This window comes from Schistocerca gregaria, chromosome X (assembly GCF_023897955.1).
Source record: "Schistocerca gregaria isolate iqSchGreg1 chromosome X, iqSchGreg1.2, whole genome shotgun sequence".
Classification (NCBI taxonomy): Eukaryota; Metazoa; Arthropoda; class Insecta; order Orthoptera; family Acrididae; genus Schistocerca; species Schistocerca gregaria.
The window spans coordinates 333,344,242-333,363,432 of record NC_064931.1 but is presented as its reverse complement, the minus strand read 5'-3'; the positions used below and the strand labels follow the sequence as shown (position 1 = coordinate 333,363,432).

Below are 19,191 nucleotides of genomic sequence, written 5' to 3'. Positions count from 1 at the left end.
ACGATAAGTAAAATTTGATGGTACCAAACAGTTTCGTATGTCTTAAGTAAGTCAAAACAGACTGCAATGAGGTGTTGAAGTTTAGAAAAACCATAACGGATTGTCGTTTACAGCTTAACCAGGTTGGGTAAAGCAGGATTTCAAGCAGTTTGGAGAGCACGCTGGTGAGGCTGATCGCTCGGTAGCTATCGAGAGACGTTGGAATTTTGCCTGGGATATGGATTGGGACGATGATACTATCTCGCCATTGCGTAAGGAAGACACCGTCGAAACAAATATGGCTGAAGACCCTGAGTGGATGTAGCCTTCGAGTAACATGCAGGTATTGGATTATCTGACTACGAACTGAACCAGGATTTGGGGCTGCATCGTGAGATGAGGCAACAACCTGAAGCAGTTCTCTGTCAGTGAAATGTTCACTGTATAACTCGGCTCGGCGGAGGCTGAAACGTAGGGGGACGTCTTTAACTTGTATTTCTACAGTAGAAACATACCCAGGTAAGGAGAGGAAGCCCATGCTGTCCCAGAGTCTGTCGCAAGGTGTTCGACTACTACTGACGAGTTTACGAAGTGGAAACGCGAAAGAACAACCACAGCTAAACCGAGACCAGGCAGTGCGAAGGTTTTAAAAACTCGTATGAAATCAGCAGAAGGAATCACTCGTGAATTTCAAAGTGTGAGCAGCAGTCCATAGCACAATGACAGCGCGTAAGGATTGCAAAAGAACGGGATACAGTGGTCGAGCAGCTCTTCGTAAGCAACACATTTATGAGGTCAGTGCCATTGACGCGTGAGATGGAGTAGCGAACAACGCCACTGGACAGTGGATGACTGCGAACGAATGATTCAAAATGATGAATCACGCTATAGCCCATGGCAATCCGGTTGAGGAGATGTGGTTTGGCGAATTCCTGGAGACGTTACCTGCCATCATCTCTAGTGACAATAGTGAACATTTACATCTACATGGATACTCCGCAAATGACATTTAAGTGTCTGGCAGAGGGTTCATGGAACCACCTTCACAATTCTCTATTATTCCAATCTCATCTAGCATGCGGAAAAAATGAACGCCTATATCTTTCCGTACGAGCTCAGATTTCCCTTATTTTATCGTGGTGATCGTTCCTTCCTATGTAGGTCGGTGTCAACAAAATACACTCCTGGAAATTGAAATAAGAACACCGTGAATTCATTGTCCCAGGAAGGGGAAACTTTATTGACACATTCCTGGGGTCACATACATCACATGATCACACTGACAGAACCACAGGCACATAGACACAGGCAACAGAGCATGCACAATGTCGGCACTAGTACAGTGTATATCCACCTTTCGCAGCAATGCAGGCTGCTATTCTCCCATGGAGACGATCGTAGAGATGCTGGATGTAGTCCTGTGGAACGGCTTGCCATGCCATTTCCACCTGGCGCCTCAGTTGGACCAGCGTTCGTGCTGGACGTGCAGACCGCGTGAGACGACGCTTCATCCAGTCCCAAACATGCTCAATGGGGGACAGATCCGGAGATCTTGCTGGCCAGGGTAGTTGACTTACACCTTCTAGAGCACGCTGGGTGGCACGGGATACATGCGGACGTGCATTGTCCTATTGGAACAGCAAGTTCCCTTGCCGGTATAGGAATGGCAGAACGACGGGTTCGATGACGGTTTGGATGTACCGTGCACTATTCAGTGTCCCCTCGACGATCACCAGAGGTGTACGGCCAGTGTAGGAGATCGCTCCCCACACCATGATGCCGGGTGTTGGCCCTGTGTGCCTCAGTCGTATGCAGTCCTGATTGTGGCGCTCACCTGCACGGCGCCAAACACGCATACGACCATCATTGGCGCCAAGGCAGAAGCGACTCTCATCGCTGAAGACGACACGTCTCCATTCGTCCCTCCATTCACGCCTGTCGCGACACCACTGGAGGCGGGCTGCACAATGTTGGGGCGTGAGCGGAAGACGGTCTAACGGTGTGCGGGACCGTAGCCCAGCTTCATGGAGACGGTTGCGTATGGTCCTCGCCGATACCCCAGGAGCAACAGTGTCCCTAATTTGCTGGGAAGTGGCGGTGCGGTCCCCTACGGCACTGCGTAGTATCCTACGGTCTTGGCGTGCATCCGTGCGTCGCTGCGGTCCGGTCCCAGGTCGACGGGCACGTGCACCTTCCGCCGACCACTGGCGACAACATCGATGTACTGTGGAGACCTCACGCCCCACGTGTTGAGCAATTCGGCGGTACGTCTACCCGGCCTCCCGCATGACCACTATACGCCCTCGCTCAAAGTCCGTCAACTGCACATACGGTTCACGTCCACGCTGTCGCGGCATGCTACCAGTGTTAAAGACTGCGATGGAGCTCCGTATGCCACGGCAAACTGGCTGACACTGACGGCGGCGGTGCACAAATGCTGCGCAGCTAGCGCCATTCGACGGCCAACACCGCGGTTCCTGGTGTGTCCGCTGTGCCGTGCGTGTGATCATTGCTTGTACAGCCCTCTCGCAGTGTCCGGAGCAAGTATGGTGGGTCTGACACACCGGTGTCAATGTGTTCTTTTTCCCATTTCCAGGAGTGTATTTTCGCATTCGTTGGAGAAAGTTGGTGATAGGAAATTCGTGAGAAGATTCAGTCGCTTTTAATGATGTTCAGCCCAAACCGTGTATCATTTCTGTGACACTCTCTCCCATATTTCGCGATATTACAAAACGTGCTGCCCTTCTTTGAACTTTTTCGATGTACTCCGTCAGTTCTATCTGGTAATGACCCCACACTGCGCAGCAGTATTCTAAAAGAAGACGGACAAGTGTAGTGTAGGCAGTCTCCTTAGTAGACCTATTACATTTTATAAGTGTCCTGTCAATAAAACGCAATCTTTGGTTAGCCTTCCCCACAACATTTTCTATGTGTTCCTTCCAATTTAAGTTGTTCGTAATTGTAACACCTAGTTATTTAGTTGAATTTACGGCTTTTAGATTAGACTGATTTATCGTGTAACCGAAGTTTAACGAATTCCTTTTAGCACTCACGTGGATGATCTCATACTTTTCGCTATTTAGGGTCAACTGCCAATTTTCGCACCATTCAGATATCTTTTCTAAATCGTTTTGAAATTTGTTTTGATCTTCTCATGACTTTATTTGCCGATAAACGACAGCGTCATCTACAAACAAGCTAAGAGGGCTGCTCAGATTGTCTCCCAAATTGTTTATATAGATAAGGAAGCAAAGGGCCTATAACACTACCTTGGGGAACGCCAGAAATCACTTCTCTTTTACTCATTGATTTTCCGTCAATTACTACGAACTGTGACCTCTTCGACAGGAAATCACAAATCCAGTCACACAACTGAACACGCAATTTCACTACAAGCCGCTTGTGTGGTACAGTGTCAAAAGCCTTCCGGAAATCCAGAAATACGGAATCGATCTGAAATCCCTTGTCAATAGCACTCAACACTTCATGCGAATAAAGAGCTAGTTGTGTTTCACAGGAACGATGTTTTCTAAACTCATGATGACTGTGTGTCAATAGACAGTTTTCTCCCAGGTAATACATAATGTTTGAACACAATATATGTTCCAAAATCCTGCTTCATATCGACGTTAACGATATGGGCCCGTAATTTAGTGGATTACTCCTACTACCTTTCTTGAATATTGGTGTGACCTGTGCAACTTTCCAGTCTTTGGGTACGGATCTTTCGTCGAGCGGTCGGTCGTATATGACTGTTAAGTATGGAGCTAATGCATGAGCATACTCCGAAAGGAACCTAATTGGTATACAGTCTGGACCAGAAGACTTGCTTTTATTAAGTGATATAAGTTGCTTCACTACTCCGAGGATATTTACTTCTTCAAATGGTTCAAATGGCTCTGAGCACTATGGGACTTAACATCTATGGTCATCAGTCCTCTAGAACTTAGAACTACTTAAACCTAACTAACCTAAGGACATCACACAACACCCAGTCATCACGAGGCAGAGAAAATCCCTGACCTCGCCGGGAATCGAACCCGGGCAGCACTGTCCTTCGATAGTATCTCCATTGCTATTGCGCAGAGAAGGCATTGATTGTTTCTTGCCACTAACATACTTCGCATCCGACCAGAATCTCTTTGGATTTTCTGCCTGGTTTCGAGATAACTTTTCGTTGTGGAAACTGTTACAAGCATCTCTCATTGAAGTCCGCGCTAAATTTCGAGCTTCTGTTAAAGATCGGCAATCTTGGGGATTTTGCTTCTATTTAAACTTGGCGTGTTTGTTTCGTTGTTTCTGCAACAGTGTTTTAACCCGTTTTGTGTACCAAGGAGAGTCAGCTCCGTCGGTTTTTAATTTATTTGGTATAAATCTCTCACTTTCTGCCGATACTATTTCTTTGAATTCAAGTCACATCTGGTCTACATTTATAATATTAATTTGAAACGAGTGGAGATTATCTCCCAGGATGGCGTCAAATGAATTTTTATCTGCTTTTTTGAATAGGTATATTTTTAGCTTATGTTTGGAGGATTTGGGGATTAAAATATTCAATCTCGCTACGACAACCCTGTGTTCATACTGGCAGGTCCGCCTCTCTTTACATCTGCTTGTCAGTTATTCACTTCATAGAGGGGTCAGAATAATTATAATCAGATAGTGTAGTCCACTCATTCGCTGACCAAGAAAGGGTCTCGGTGCAAAGTTTTGGAGAAGTTCTGAAAATTTGCTCATTTCTGTTATTTGGGTTTTTCCAAGAAGTAATAAAATAGCCAAAGAATTAGTTTTCTTCTGAGTTATTCGCCACAACTTAATGAAGATGCATTTCCGAGGAGCATACATGTATGCTAAACCGCGGAGGACTTAATTCTATACAATTTCTATCCTAATGATTTTCTACGTTGCAAACCGCTATGACACGCATGTCAAAGGATACTTTTTTTGATTCAAGACTTTGACTTTACAGTCTGATAAGCTTAATGAAGTACGCTCAACTCAATAAGAGTGGACAAGCAGTTTGGCACAGATGGTGGAGCTCTGCGCAACCGAGCAGAAACCGACAAGCAGCAATATTTTGGGCAGCATGACAAAAAAGACACACATTCACAGCTAACACTAGTGTGGAATACTTCCAACTGTATGACTTATTAGGATTTTTTCCATTCCATTTTTTTAGGAAGTGTGGGAAAAGTGGCTCCTAAAATGTTTCTGAGCACACCGTAATTAAGTATGAATAAAGGAGGAAGTATTCCTATGCTTCGCGCAAAGATTACGCAGAAATCTTTTTACAAACGCACGAATTTCTACTTACTTCTTTCTCTCGACATTTACGCGTTCTTTCTTGAACCAAGAATGCAACACTCCGTTTCCTCAGCATTTTTGTTATTGAACCACGCTGGATCTTTTCCGTTCTTAATCCAGTAACTCGGCACATACCTCTCCCATTAAGAAAGATATCCATATTGGAATTCAGTCTCGGAAATATTGCCTTCCTAGGGAACGAGAAAGTCACCCTTCCAAGTCCCACGTCATTAGGTGCGCATGTTTTCATAAACCTCAAATGGCTCTTGGTGCAGCGATACAGTTGCACGCCAAAAAACACATGACAAAAGGTTACTCCTTCAAACTTCAAATAATGGTTGACACTTCAAAGGGTGTTCAGTTGTAATGGTGGTGCAGATCGCTGCTTGGCGGCAGAAGTAGTAAGTTGTCACTGGCACTAGTTCCAACCTATGAGATCTAACGATGGGGGGCAAACGATGAGTAAGTGTTGTGCAACAGCCTTCAGTCAGTTAATTTCATAACAACTACTGGACAGAATCACCACATTTCAGGGTGAATATCTCTACAATGCGCTGTCACGAAATTCAGTTGATTGTTGTCGGCTGTTAATGAGGTTGTCTTTCAATTTCTTCATAGTAAACAATGAGTTGCTTGTGAGCAGTGGTACATGTTGTTTACTTAGAATTTTATGTACTGAGGGATGTAAAAGTATAGTGAACAGAGTGAAAAAATGACTGATATTCGTAAGTTTGTTATTCTTCATGTTGTTGTTGTTGTGGTCTTCAGTCCTGAGACTGATTTGATTCAGCTCTCCGTGGTACTCTATCCTGTGCAAGCTTCTTCATCTCCCAGTACCTACTGCAACGTACATCCTTCTGAATCTGCTTAGTGTAGTCATCTCTTGGTCTCCCTCTACGATTTTTAGCCTCCACGCTGCCGTCAAATACTAAATTGGTGATCCGTTGATGCCTCAGAACATGTCCTACCAACCGATCCCTTCTTCTGGTCAAGTTGTGCCACTAACTTCTCTTCTCCCCAATCCTATTCAATACTTCCTCATTAGTTATGTGATCTACCCATCTAATCTGCTCATGTATAACTCATGGCAGTCACGGTGCATTCATAAGCCGTCCATTTACCAATTTCAAAGAGTTTCAATTATCTGTAAAAATGAATATTAATTCCGAATGGCATAACGCTGCAGTTGAAAAGTCAAGTAACTTTGTTAATATTATAACAAAACGAACTAAGAGTGTACGACAACAAATCAGTTCTCATTGATTCTCTTGCGAAATTAGTTCGAGCTATTCGCACTAAGTTGAAATCAGTTGTTTCTTGCATATTGTTTTGTGCATGACATCACTTGCCTTTCAAAGGAAAATCAAATTCAAATGCTGTTTTTGATGATTTATTGCAGGTTAGCAAACTCAGCTGACGAGACGTTACGAAAACATTTTGAAAGTGCTCCTAAAATGCCATCCATATTTCTTTTCTAATCAAAAATGATTTATATTCTAAAACAAACTGTACAGTTCTACGTTATTCATTATCCTACATGTTGTACGTGAGCTTGAACACGATGTAGTTCCCACATAAATCGACTTGAAAATCAAAGTTGAAATTTGTGGCAATGTTCCAAAAGCGCAATATGTGGGAAATGTTGTGCGTTCGAAATTTTTGATGACAGGAAAAGAATTAACTGAGAGAATAGGACTTACGATGCCACCAGCCGAAAATAATTTAAATGATAGAAAAATGTAAAAACTGGAAATGGAAAAACGGCTTTCACTGTAATTATACTGTCACCTTGTCTAAGTTTATAACATTGATCAGGTACTAAAAGTCAACTGTAGAAACCGATAGGAGAAAATGACCAGATCACAATGTCCTCAAAATTTCTAAATCACGTGTATGGAGAAAATGTTTTGCCCCTACGGACATAAAAACCAGCGGGCGACACTAAATGTGCTTTTTGGAAATCAAACTGGGTTGGTCTTGCATTTAACTTTTTACTTCCCTCGGGAATAATAACGACAACTGTAAATTTTCTCTGGACGAACTGATGAATAAGATTGAAAGTGGCTATCGTCCAAACATAAAACCTGTTAAAGCTCAGTTGCTTAGAATGCATGGAAGCAGTATACTGAATTTTACGAATATAAATAAGGCGCCAGTTCTGTGTATCAAAAGCACAGACTACAAAAGCATCGGATTCCAGGTACTCGCCACAGTGGGAGGAACGTTTTCAAACAGTTCAGACAGTAGCTGTGACTAACGTCAAAGCCATAATTTATGGTTCCATACGTTACTAAAAAATAATACCCATCATCGGATCGTTTTCTGAAAGATCGCAGGGAGCTCATTCCAGATACTCCTTGTGCTTTCGTTAATATCGTTGTATTGAGGAAAAACTGTGGAGACATTACAAATGGAAGAAAAAGTCGATAGTTATTGGACATAATATTCTTTCTCCACAGAATGTAGGTTTGGCATTACATATTTACAAAAAATGTAGTTCCTGAAAGTAAATTGATGTACAGGCCTTGACGTTTCTGGGATTTAGTTCAGCTTACAAAGGAACATGACACTGAGACATCACCCATCATGAATCTCCCGCTGAACCTTCAAGGCCAACACTTCTCTCAATGCAGATTTTATTGTTCGGAAATTTTATGTGCACAACATGGTTACGCTATCAGAAGCATTGTTTGTAACAGCCCCAAAAAGTATGATTGCTTCAAGATCAAAATATTCATTGAGCAAGAGACGTAGAGCAAGCCCAATTCATGGAACTTACGGAGTTGTTACGGAAAAAGTTTCTGAGCAGAAAATGATGTGGAATTAGCAGTAATTGAACTACAAGATGTTTGTATTATTTATCCACCTTCAGACGCTACTGTTCCTTCGGAGTGTGACTTTTTCTGGCTTTGCAGTAGGAGCAAATACCTACCTGTGTGACAGATTCGTAGAGGAAGTCAATGACGCTCTTCTTTGAGAAATAAACTTTGCCGGTTGCCAGCAGTTCATAAATGCTTATTCCCGTAACTATGACACATTAGTGACTGGTTTGTTGTATGTGTGGAAAAGACTGAAGAACTGCCTCAGAGAATTTGTGTGGTAACATTTGATGGGCATTATTCTTAAATGCCAGAGATATTCTTGCAAGTTGATACTGAGAAACCAGATTTTCAAATATTGTCATAAGACTAGATGGATTCCATCTCTGAATTTCCTTCATGGTAGTAACAACTTTCCTAATGGAGGAAGTGACCTGAAGAAACTGCTCAGTACCGATCACATCTTTTGAATACGTCTGGAGGAAGACGACCCTAGGGTGCTTTGCCATTCCAGCTAGAAACTACTTTAATTTAAATATTTAGTTGCTATAATTTTGTACTTCTTCTTCACACAATAAATAAAGTTATTAGTACATTATATAGATACATTTCATTTCGTATGTTATCCCTACAACTTTTTCCAATACTGGTACCTCATTTATCTTTGAGAAATTATTATTTTTTAAAATGGTAAAGCCAGTCAATAAGTGAAATAAGTAGCGAGGAGCAAGGTAAGCACTATTTTTATTGGATAAACGCCAAAAGAAGTGACGAGTATTACAGTTTATCTTGCAACCAGAGCTATACTGAGGTGATCCTGTGCCTTTAGCAGAACTGCCAAAGCTGTCACCCTCAGGCCAACACCTCCCTTCCCCCACCCATAGAACTATAGTTCTGCAATTTTTAATGAACAATATTGCACCAACAAATTAAATGTAGCATTGTAAAAAATAAACTACAAACTTAATAGACATTCTAAAATGTTTTAAATAAACAAAACTTCTATTTTGTTGTTTATGGTAGCTATTGCACATTAGTTTTAGTGTATTTGCTCCTCATTAATTATGATTAGCATATAAGTTATTAGTTCGAAAAAGAGTAAAAACTTCCAAGCCGATTGTCTTCGTAAATTTATGAAAAACATTAAAAACAGCCTACTTCTCGGCACTTTGTAAACGTGTTCCTCGCGCGTGTTTCACTACGGAACAGAAACCAGCCTCAGCCATTTTTATACTGCTCATTAACAGCGTGACAAGCTCAACGCTGGAGAGGCTGTAACTGTACACGATTTTTGAAATAAAAACTACGTAGCTAAAGCGTGATTAAGAGAAACGTTAATGGCTGTTAATACATTTGAATATCTTAAAGTTTCATTTAACATAACTTTGTAATTAGACATCTAATACATAAGTAAGACCTATTTCGAAGAGTGTAACAACACCAGTGTACGTGTGCTAGGCCTTCTGACCAATCTTCGATTTTGTGTTTGTTTACTTACGATGAACGGATTATAGATGTGTCTCTTCTGCTGGCGCTCTCTGTCTGACGATGTCTTAACAAACTCTTCCAGCGGCGACAGTGGAAGACTGTCAGTACACTTTTTCTTCAGATTTTTTTTTTGTTTCGTTAGTGGCACGTGTCGTTATTTTACTTCTTTCGAAATGATATGACTTACAGAGTCATCAGAAATGGATAAATTTATTGTCAGATAGAGACCTTGGGCAGTTTATTAAACATCAGATGCAGAGCAACAATTAAGCAATGTGTCTGAAACTTGTGTAGATACAGAGCAACTATCAGATAGTGCCTCTCATCCGCCGTTTGCTCCGCGCCATGATGCAGTAACAAGAACACTAGAGTGAGCCTGTATAATGAAGAATACTTAAAACTAGGGTTCATATGGTGTGGAGATGAAGGAGGTCCTATGCCGGAGTGTGTGATATGTGAAGAAGAGCTTCCCAGCGCAAACATGGTACCGAATAAAGTGTTACGTCACATTTCAACAAAACACAAACATTTTCAGGGAAAAGTTTTGATTTTTTTAAAAAAACTTCTAAGACAAAAGAATCAGCAGAGTTATTTGGTTATCAAGAAATTTAAAACCTCTGATAATTCTCATGAAGCTGGTTATCTCGTAACTGAGATTGCTGCAAAGAAAGCGCTGCCTCATGTAATTGCAGAGAAAGTCATCATTCCACCTTGCTGTGCTATAGTGAAAACAATGTTTGGTCCTGAGTATGAACGTAATGTGAAAAAAAACCTTGGTGATATTACATTTGGAAGACCTATTCAGCGTATGTCTGAAAACATTGAACAATCTGTTAAAACTCGAGTTGATGAAACAAATTTAATGTTTGCAATTCACCTGGATGAATCTACCGATGTAAGTGGCTTAGCTCAGCTTGTTTTTGCAATTAAGTTTCACTGATGATGAAAATATAGCTGAACAGTATCTCTGTTGCAAGGTAATTCACTTAACCACCGAAGAGAAAGACATTTTAGAAGTAAGAAAACAGCGAATTTGTCGTGGAAGAATTGTGTCGGCATATGCATAGATGGAGAACCTTCAATGACAGGTTCCATAAAAGAATCCATCACGCTTGGGAAACAAAGAAACAAAAACTTGATTATTGCGCACTGCTTTGCACATAGTGAAGAGCTCGTAGCAAAAACAATTGGAAAGGATTTGAGAACACTTATGGACAAAACTGTTAAAATGATGAATTGCGTTAAGAGCAGGCATCTCAAGTTAAGATTTTTCCCTCAACTATGTGAGGCGCTAGGAACACAACACTGTAACCTTCATCTTCATACAGAATTCCGTTGGTTATCCAGAGAGGGTATTCTCAGTCTTGTGTATGAACTTAAGAAGGGAATTCTGCAGTTATTTGAACAATAAAACAAAAGTGAGTTTTTGGATGCATTAAAGGACGAGCTCTGGACCACAAAGGTAGCTTTCCTTTCTGATTTATTTGAAATACTCAATAAGGCAAATGCTAATCAACAAGGTAAGAGTGCAAATCTCCTTACCACCACAAATAAAACTGCATCCTTAAAAGATAAAGTTGAGGTATGACTGAGAAAACAATAGAAAACACTTTTTAAATGCTTTCATTGACATTTAAACGTGCAGTTAGTAACAAAATATAACCAATGTTTCATGACCATTTAGTGCAATTGAAAGAGTGGGTGGATATTTCCCAGTACTAGATATAAACCAGTATGACTGGATAAGAGATTTTTTCGCGCATTTGTATATTTGGGAACTTAACTTGTTGATTTATGCAACTTCTGGATGTCTAATCAGCAAGAATACCCCAATATAATTAAAAGATCACCCATTGTTTTGCTACAGTTTTCTACAACATATTCGCGTGAAAGTGCGTTTTTTGTTATGACCAATACAAAAACAGATAATCGTAGAAGTTAGAGAAAGTTACGTAAGGCACTCCGTGTGTATTTTTCCTACACCAGATGCAATATAAGACAGATTTGTAATGCTCGCAAGCCCACCTGAGGCAGTGAACTCATAATAGTATTGTAAAGGTTTGTATCTGTGAAAAAGGTGTCTAATGTATAATTACACTGCTTTTAGATCTAAAATATAAAAACTGATATTCCTTTGTGCTAACATTTGTTACAATAGAGTCTCTTTTATAAATATTAGTGAAAGGGTAGCTCGTGAAATTGTATGTATTAGAAGGGTGTCACACCAAGGGAAATTTCGGAAAGCTCTGGTCTAGACTAATATACTAACAGCTAAAATACAATAGAACACAGAATGGGCATCATGCCACAAAGATATAACAAAATATTGTCAAATCATGAGATAAAAGCGAACCTTGTGACCACAGGACAATACTAAGAAGAAGATGATGAAGAAAAAGAAGAAGAGACGCTAACTCCAAGCGTAAGTAGCCTCATAAGACATTAGTTGAGACTTTAAAGCTAGCGTCTCCTCATCTTCCAATTGTTGTCCTGTTGTCATAGGAGTTAGCTTTGAACCCTAAATAGTCCCAGCTGACAATTTTTGAGACTTAAAAGCTAGTTTATGAACAAAAAAAATTTCAGGCAAATAAAGCTTGACTCACTGTAGTTTCTGCGGCATTATTTCCTATTTATGTACATCGCAGTGACAGCGTTCAACAACGTACACAACTGTCAATATAAACTTACAGTATATGCAGAGATCTTCTTGTACTGTTCTTGATGTCCGCCTAGGTCAAGACTCAACGTTCACTGTGATTGCCACGTTCCAGGCTGTGTTTGGCGTAGTAGGGCATTTCTCATTCTGTTCACGCCAACGGGCTGAGCAAATCTGCGCTTCAGCAGTCCCCTTACTTATCGAGCCGCTAAAAACATTCGTTATTACAATTTGATGTTATTGGCACCACCCACGTTTCTGGTTATCCGTACAGGTTACCTGCACAGGTTTACTTACACAGTTGTGGCGTACATATGCTACGGAAACTGTGGAACGGGAATTTTCCAAATTCAGTTGCGTCCATAGCATCAACTGAGGAAAACATGTTGGCTGTAGCAGGATTTTTACTGGCTATTTTCACCAATTTTGTGCAAGCTGCTTCAAGCTTTGGTACTCCTTACTTTTTACATGCGATCAATAAGGTTCCTCACTGGTGTTGTTCCTTTTAAGATTTGACATGTTGACAAACGAGCACACTACCTCCAAAACAAATGGCACTACTAACTGCACTACAGATTAGCACAACGAAAACAACAGAACTCACATTTGAACTTCTGACGTGCTGACGCGAAGACGTAGGGCGAACTGAGAGCTCTAGACCTGAAACTTGGGCAGGCGACTCGCAGCCCCGCTCCGGTCTGGACACCTGCACATGTAGAAAGAATCGCATTTCGATTCTTCTGTGGTCGACTGTACAGTCGTGTACGCCTGCACACTTTTGTTGGTAGACACGCTCCGGTTCACCTTTACAGGTATACCGGAACGTGTGGGGGGACCTTAAGACCGCTTAACACTAGGCCACTAATTTAGTGAAGCGGCGAGCGACTTAAGGCTGATTCACGCTAGGCCAATAATTTAGTCAAATGACGAGTGATATAGTAAGTGAAAATATCTTAACAACATTATTTAGTAACGGGGGTAAGTGAAACGGTTTGAATAGTAGCATGTCAAGTAGCTTCCCCCATCCCAGCTCACTTACCACTGGCCCGCTACTGGACACGTCTGAAAACAGCCTGTTTAGTACGCCGCATAACTGTCTACGTTTGTTCCGCTCTCTCCTTTCAATTATCTGTTTCTAGTGGATCAGCAACATGGCTCGTTGGAGTGACGATACAGCGATTACATTTGTTTCTCTTTACATACAACTGAAGTGCTTGTGGCACGTGAAATGTCCACTATACCAAATAGCACTGTGGTGACAAAAGTCATGGGATATCTCATAATATCGTGTCGGACTTCCTTTTGCCAGGCATAATGCAGCTACTCGACCTGGACTCAACAAGTCGTTCGAAGTCCCAGCAGAAATACTGACCCATGCTGCTTTTACAGCCGTCCATAATTGCGAAAATCGAAGCAGGATAGTGTGCACGGACTGACCTCACAGTTATGTAGTTATGTCCCATAAATATGGATGGGATTTACGTTGGGAGATCTGAGTGGCCAAATAATTCGCTCGAATTGTCCAGAATGTTCTTCAAACCAATTGCGAACAATTGTGGCCCAACGACATGGCGTATTGTCATCCATGAACATTCTGTCGTTTAGGAACATTAAGACGAACATAAACATTTCGAGCCAATGATCGGTTCAGGTGGACCAAAGGACCCAGTAAATTCTATGTAAACACAGCCCACACCATTATGGAGCCACCACCAGCTTGTACAGTGCCTTGTTGACAACTTGGCTTCGTGGGGTCTGCGCCACACTCGAATCTTACCATCAGATCTCACCAACTGAAATCAGGACTCATCCGACCAGATCACTGTTTTCCAGTCTAGGGTCCAACCGATATGTTCACTAGCCCACGAGAGGCGTTGCAGGCGAAGCGCGCTTTTAACAAGGACACTCGCGTCGTCTGTCCATTGCCATAGCCCATTAAAATTAAATTTCGCCGCACTGTTCTAACAGATACATTCGTCGTACGTACCACACAAATTTCTGCCGCTGCTTCACGCAGTGTTGCTTGTCCGTTAGCACTGGCAATTCTATGCAAACGCTGCTGCTCTCGGTCGGCAAGTGAAGGACATCAGTCACTGTGTTGTCCGTGGTAAGAGGTAATACCTGAAATTTTGTATTCTCGGCACATTATTGACACTGTCGATCTCGGAATATTGAATTCCCAATCAATTTTCGAAATGGAATGTCCTATGATTCTAGCTCAAACTACCACTGCGCATTCAAAGTTTATTAACTCCCATCGTACGGCCATCATCACTTCGGAAATCTTTTCGCATGAATCACCTGACTACAAATGACAGCTCCGGCAATGCACTGCCCTTTTATACCTTGTGTACGCGATACTACACTGTATTTGTATTTGTACCTCTGTATTTGTGCGCCGGCCGCGGTGGCCGAGCGGTTCTAGGTGCTTCAGTCGGGAACCGCGCGACTGCTACCGTCGCAGGTTCGAATCCTGCCTCGGGCATGGATGTGTGTGATGTCCTTAGGTTAGTTAGGTTTAAATAGTTATAAGTATAGGGGACTTATGACCTCAGATGTTAAGTCCCATAGTGCTCAGAGCCATTTGAACCATTTTTTGTATTTGTGCATATCGTCAAACCATGACTTTTGTCGCCTCTGTGTAAAATAGCCATCGCAGCCGCAATCACAGAGCTGGGAAAGATGATGGGAGTAGCAGGGTTTCGGGAGAAGGAGTTTGATCAGGAAATTAAAAGAAAATTAAAAGCATCAGGTCAGTGCTCAATTTTGAGCTCTTTCAGAAGCACATTGAATGCTTCTTCCCTCTTCAGTCAATCCATTTTCGTGTCCACATTCTCTTTCTCTTCCTTATAGTTTCAATTTATTCTTCCACCTCTTCCAGTATGACCATTGCTACAAGATGTTTAGCTTGATTAGCCCTCTTACTCCGAAAAATGTTGCAGTTCACACTCTACAACTTCCTACACTTGACTACCAACTAAATCATGTGTGAACCTGACATTTAGCCGTCACGTAGATCTACTATAAATCACTTGGTGACTAAATTACAGTCTAGTGTAAACCAGCCTTGTTAAGGACTTTGCTGAGCTAGAGAACTGCCAGCAGGGAGAGTGCGTTCACACATGGTTCCGCTGGTAGTCAAATGTCACTTGCTGTGGGGAATGATCCGCAGATCGATTGTAAATTATTAATAATACTGAAGGCCAGCTTACGCTAGAAGAAGTGAAAGAAGAAATTGAAAATGTAAAGAAGAAAAGATCAGCACTAAAATTGATTGCTCGAAGATATTTGCATCGAGCTTCCATTGGGACAATGCACATTCCACAAGCACGTCTGTTTAACCTAAACAGTAACAGACTTGACCGTCGTAACATCACTTCAACGAGTCATGCTGCCGGTCCACTACAAAACTATGAGTGAAAATAGAGAGTGAGTGAGTGGAATGACAGTGGACAAACAATTTATTCTACTAAACAGATGGTGTTCACATCTGTCCATGAGCGTGCCAATTATTCAGTTGCTACTATCCAACTTACTGGACCAGTCCTTCTAAACCATTTTACTAAGCTACGCAACTGAGCAACGTTGTAGACATACAGTTACGATTACTGGCCCAGTGTAAACTAGTCCTTAGAGACGCGAGTCTGGCGGTGGTTTCTCACGACACAAGCACTAGAACGGGCACCATGTAGAATTAATCATCATCAGAAACCCATAAGGCATGAGAAACGTACTGCTTGCGTGGCTATAGCAACGGGCTGTACTGTCAAATTGAACCGGAGGAAATCTATATTTATACTGTTAACAAGTTGTCATCGTCAGAAAGGTCACACTGAAAATCTCCTGGATAAATAATCATGAAATGAATGTTCGACTTAATCAGCTGGTAATGTTTAAGTATAAAAGTTTGATATTCGAGTGCTTTAGATCTACTGCGGTGACAGCCAAAGTCTTCTGTAGAGAACTACATCGGGCAGTAAGTCTGTAGCCGGTGCTAGCGTTCACTTGTACAGAGGCATGAAGCTTCAGATTTGAAAATATTGTTTCAGAGTATCAATATCCGTATGCAATTGAGAAAGACACAGTGACAACAGTAACATCGCTATTATATTGCTTAAATAGCACGCACTGATAACCAGTCAGTTATTTCATTTATAGAACTGCACTCCCCAATCTGTATACGTTTCATTGTATCATTCTAAGGCCCTGAATCTTTATGTTTCCGTGTAGAAATGAACATAATAAATAGAATATAGCAGGTGAAAATACTTGTAGCCCATGTAAACAGTCTGTAAAAATGTGTATTGGAATAATGCAAACCACTATAATGGCCCCTATAAACCACGTTGTACGTTGCCCGCCACAAGACTGTTATCACAGATCCCCGGTGGGCGAGGTTCTGCATTAATTCATTATACAGTGTCCAGAATCGCTCGTCGCAATGCATCTGAGTTCATATAAGAACATTACTGTGGCTTATTGCAATTAGTTGCTCAATTCATGACTGCAGGGTGGCACGGTCACCTCATGGAGTTTGGTGGAGTGCATCAGAGGAAGTCAACCGCTCTACAGTCATCATGAAATGTTTTTGTGGGAAAACATGGATGCACTACGCAGATCTGAAGAAATTTATACATGAGCAATGGATCAGTTTCTTTCACAACCTGCGACATTTTCGCAAATAAAACAGTGACCCGTATATAGAATAAATTTACTTTACTTTCTTCTATGGTCACAATTTTTTTTGTCATCTGCTATAATGACCATCTTCAGATCTGCAGCAAAATATGAGAAACAGAAATACAGGGAGATTCAAAAAGAGTACCACAACTTTAAAAATGTGTATTTAATGAAAGAAACATAATATAACCTTCTGTTATACATCATTAGAAAGAGTATTTAAAAACAAGTTCAGAGATGTTCAATATGGCCCCCTCCAGACACTCGAGCAATATCAACCCGAAACTCCAACTCATTCCACACTCTCTGTAGCGTATCAGGCGTAACAGTTTGGATAGCTGCTGTTATTTCTCGTTTCAAATCATCAATGGTGGCTGGGAGAGGTGGCCGAAACACCATATCCTTAACATACCCCCATAAGAAAAAATCGCAGGGGATAAGATCAGGGCTTCTTGGAGGCCAGTGATGAAGTGCTCTGTCATGGGCTGCCTGGCGGCCGATCCATCGCCTCGGGTAGTTACGGACAGATAAGTGCCAATGTGGTGGCGCTCCTATCAGGAGGTTTAACACCATACTTCGTTCGAAATGCACGCTGAACAACTGTCGTCGATTCACTTCTGCCGTACTCAATAATACAAAAAGCTTTCTGTTGAGCGGTCGCCATCTTAGCATCAACTGACGCTGACGCTGACGCCTAGTTAACAGCGCCTCAAGCGAACAAATGTACAACTAAATGAAACTTTATAGCTCCCTTAATTCGCCGACAGATAGTGCTTAGCTCTGCCTTTTGTCGTTGCAGAGTTTTAAATTCCTAAAGTTGTAGTATTCTTTTTGAATCACCCTGTACATCAGCAGATTGTCTACAGCTTAAAACAATAAACAGGCCATAATAAAAAATACTACTGACATACATATGCATTTGTGCGCCATTAGTATGAACAGGCATACCTGTTTTATAATGGTTCAAATGGCTCTGAGCACTATGTGACTTAACATCTATGGTCGTCAGTCCCCTAGAACATAGAACTACTTAAACCTAACTAACCTAAGGACAGCACACAACACCCAGTCATCACGATGTAGAGGACTGTTTTATAAAACAATATCCTAATGTACTGCAGCCATAGTGGCATCGCCAAATGTTAAATGCAAAATCCGCACCACCATCATCAAAAATATATAAACAACAGCATGTGCACGAGACATGTTTTCTGCAGCACTACTGTTCAAAACAATTTGCCGTACAGTAGCCACAAGATGTTTGTGTTGTAGGTTCGCCAGATGTCGTTACCGTAGGCATACACCAGTCTTCAATGATTAATTGAACAGCGTAAAATAGTAAAGGGGGATACCATCGGTAAAATCCGTAATGGGTTTATGACGTATAAGAGGCATTACAGTAATAAAAAGAGAACACGACAAAAATTAGAGTGTTAACAAGAGAAAGAGTTATTTATATATATATTTGACGAAGCTGGTGCTGATTTAGCATTTAACATTTGACGATGCCACTATAGCTGCAGGACATTGTTTTTCTAAAACATTTATGCCTCTTCATACTTAAAGGCGCACAAATGCGTCTGTCAGTAGTACTTTTTATTCTGGTCTATTTATTGTTTTAAGCTGTAGACAATCTGCCAATGTATTTATGTTTCGCATATTTTGCTGGACGTCTGAAGAAGGTCATTATAGACCGAAACTGGTAACCTGTTGACAAAATATTTTGTGTCCATAGACGTAAAGTAAAGGGATCAGTTCCTTTTCACTAGTTGCAGTATGTACTGATCTACAGCTTTTGTGATGCGCACGCTCGCCTGACAACTGTTCCTGTCCTAAACCACCTTCCGTCAGTTTTGACACCATTGCTTTCAACACTGAAAACTACGACGGGATGTGTGGCAGAAGATACACTTTATGCCAAATTCATTGTCCCTCACTCGCAATCCGTTTGTAAGCTGTCAACATCACTCTGAATAAAGTCGAATTTTTAAAACATTTCCATTGTGGTAATTACGTTACAGGAAGAGGGAGCTCCATCTTCTAACACAAGTTAGTGGTGGTGGTTAGTGTTTTAACGTCCCGTCGACAACGAGGTCATTAGAGACAGAGCGCAAGCTCGAGGAAGGGAAGGATTGGGAAGGAAATCGGCCGTGCCCTTTCAAAGGAACCATCCAGGCATTTGCCTGAAACGATTTAGGGAAATCACGGAAAACATAAATCAGGATGGCCGGAGACGGGATTGAATCGTCGTCCTCCCGAATGCGA

At 41.5% G+C, this 19,191-nt stretch overlaps 1 protein-coding gene across 5 annotated transcripts in view; it reads right to left on the bottom strand.

Moving 5' to 3' along the window:
• LOC126299573 (glycine receptor subunit alpha-3) overlaps window positions 1–19,191 on the bottom strand; it is a 386,589-nt gene that overhangs the window by 31,623 nt on the left and 335,775 nt on the right. For 3 of the 5 annotated variants that reach the window (XM_049991579.1, XM_049991577.1, XM_049991578.1), the window contains one exon: window positions 12,851–12,952. The exons of the other annotated variants lie outside the window; for them this stretch is intronic. In XM_049991579.1, the coding sequence (XP_049847536.1) occupies window positions 12,851–12,952 (102 nt within the window). The remainder of the gene's footprint in view (window positions 1–12,850; window positions 12,953–19,191) is intronic. 5 annotated transcript variants of the gene reach the window in all.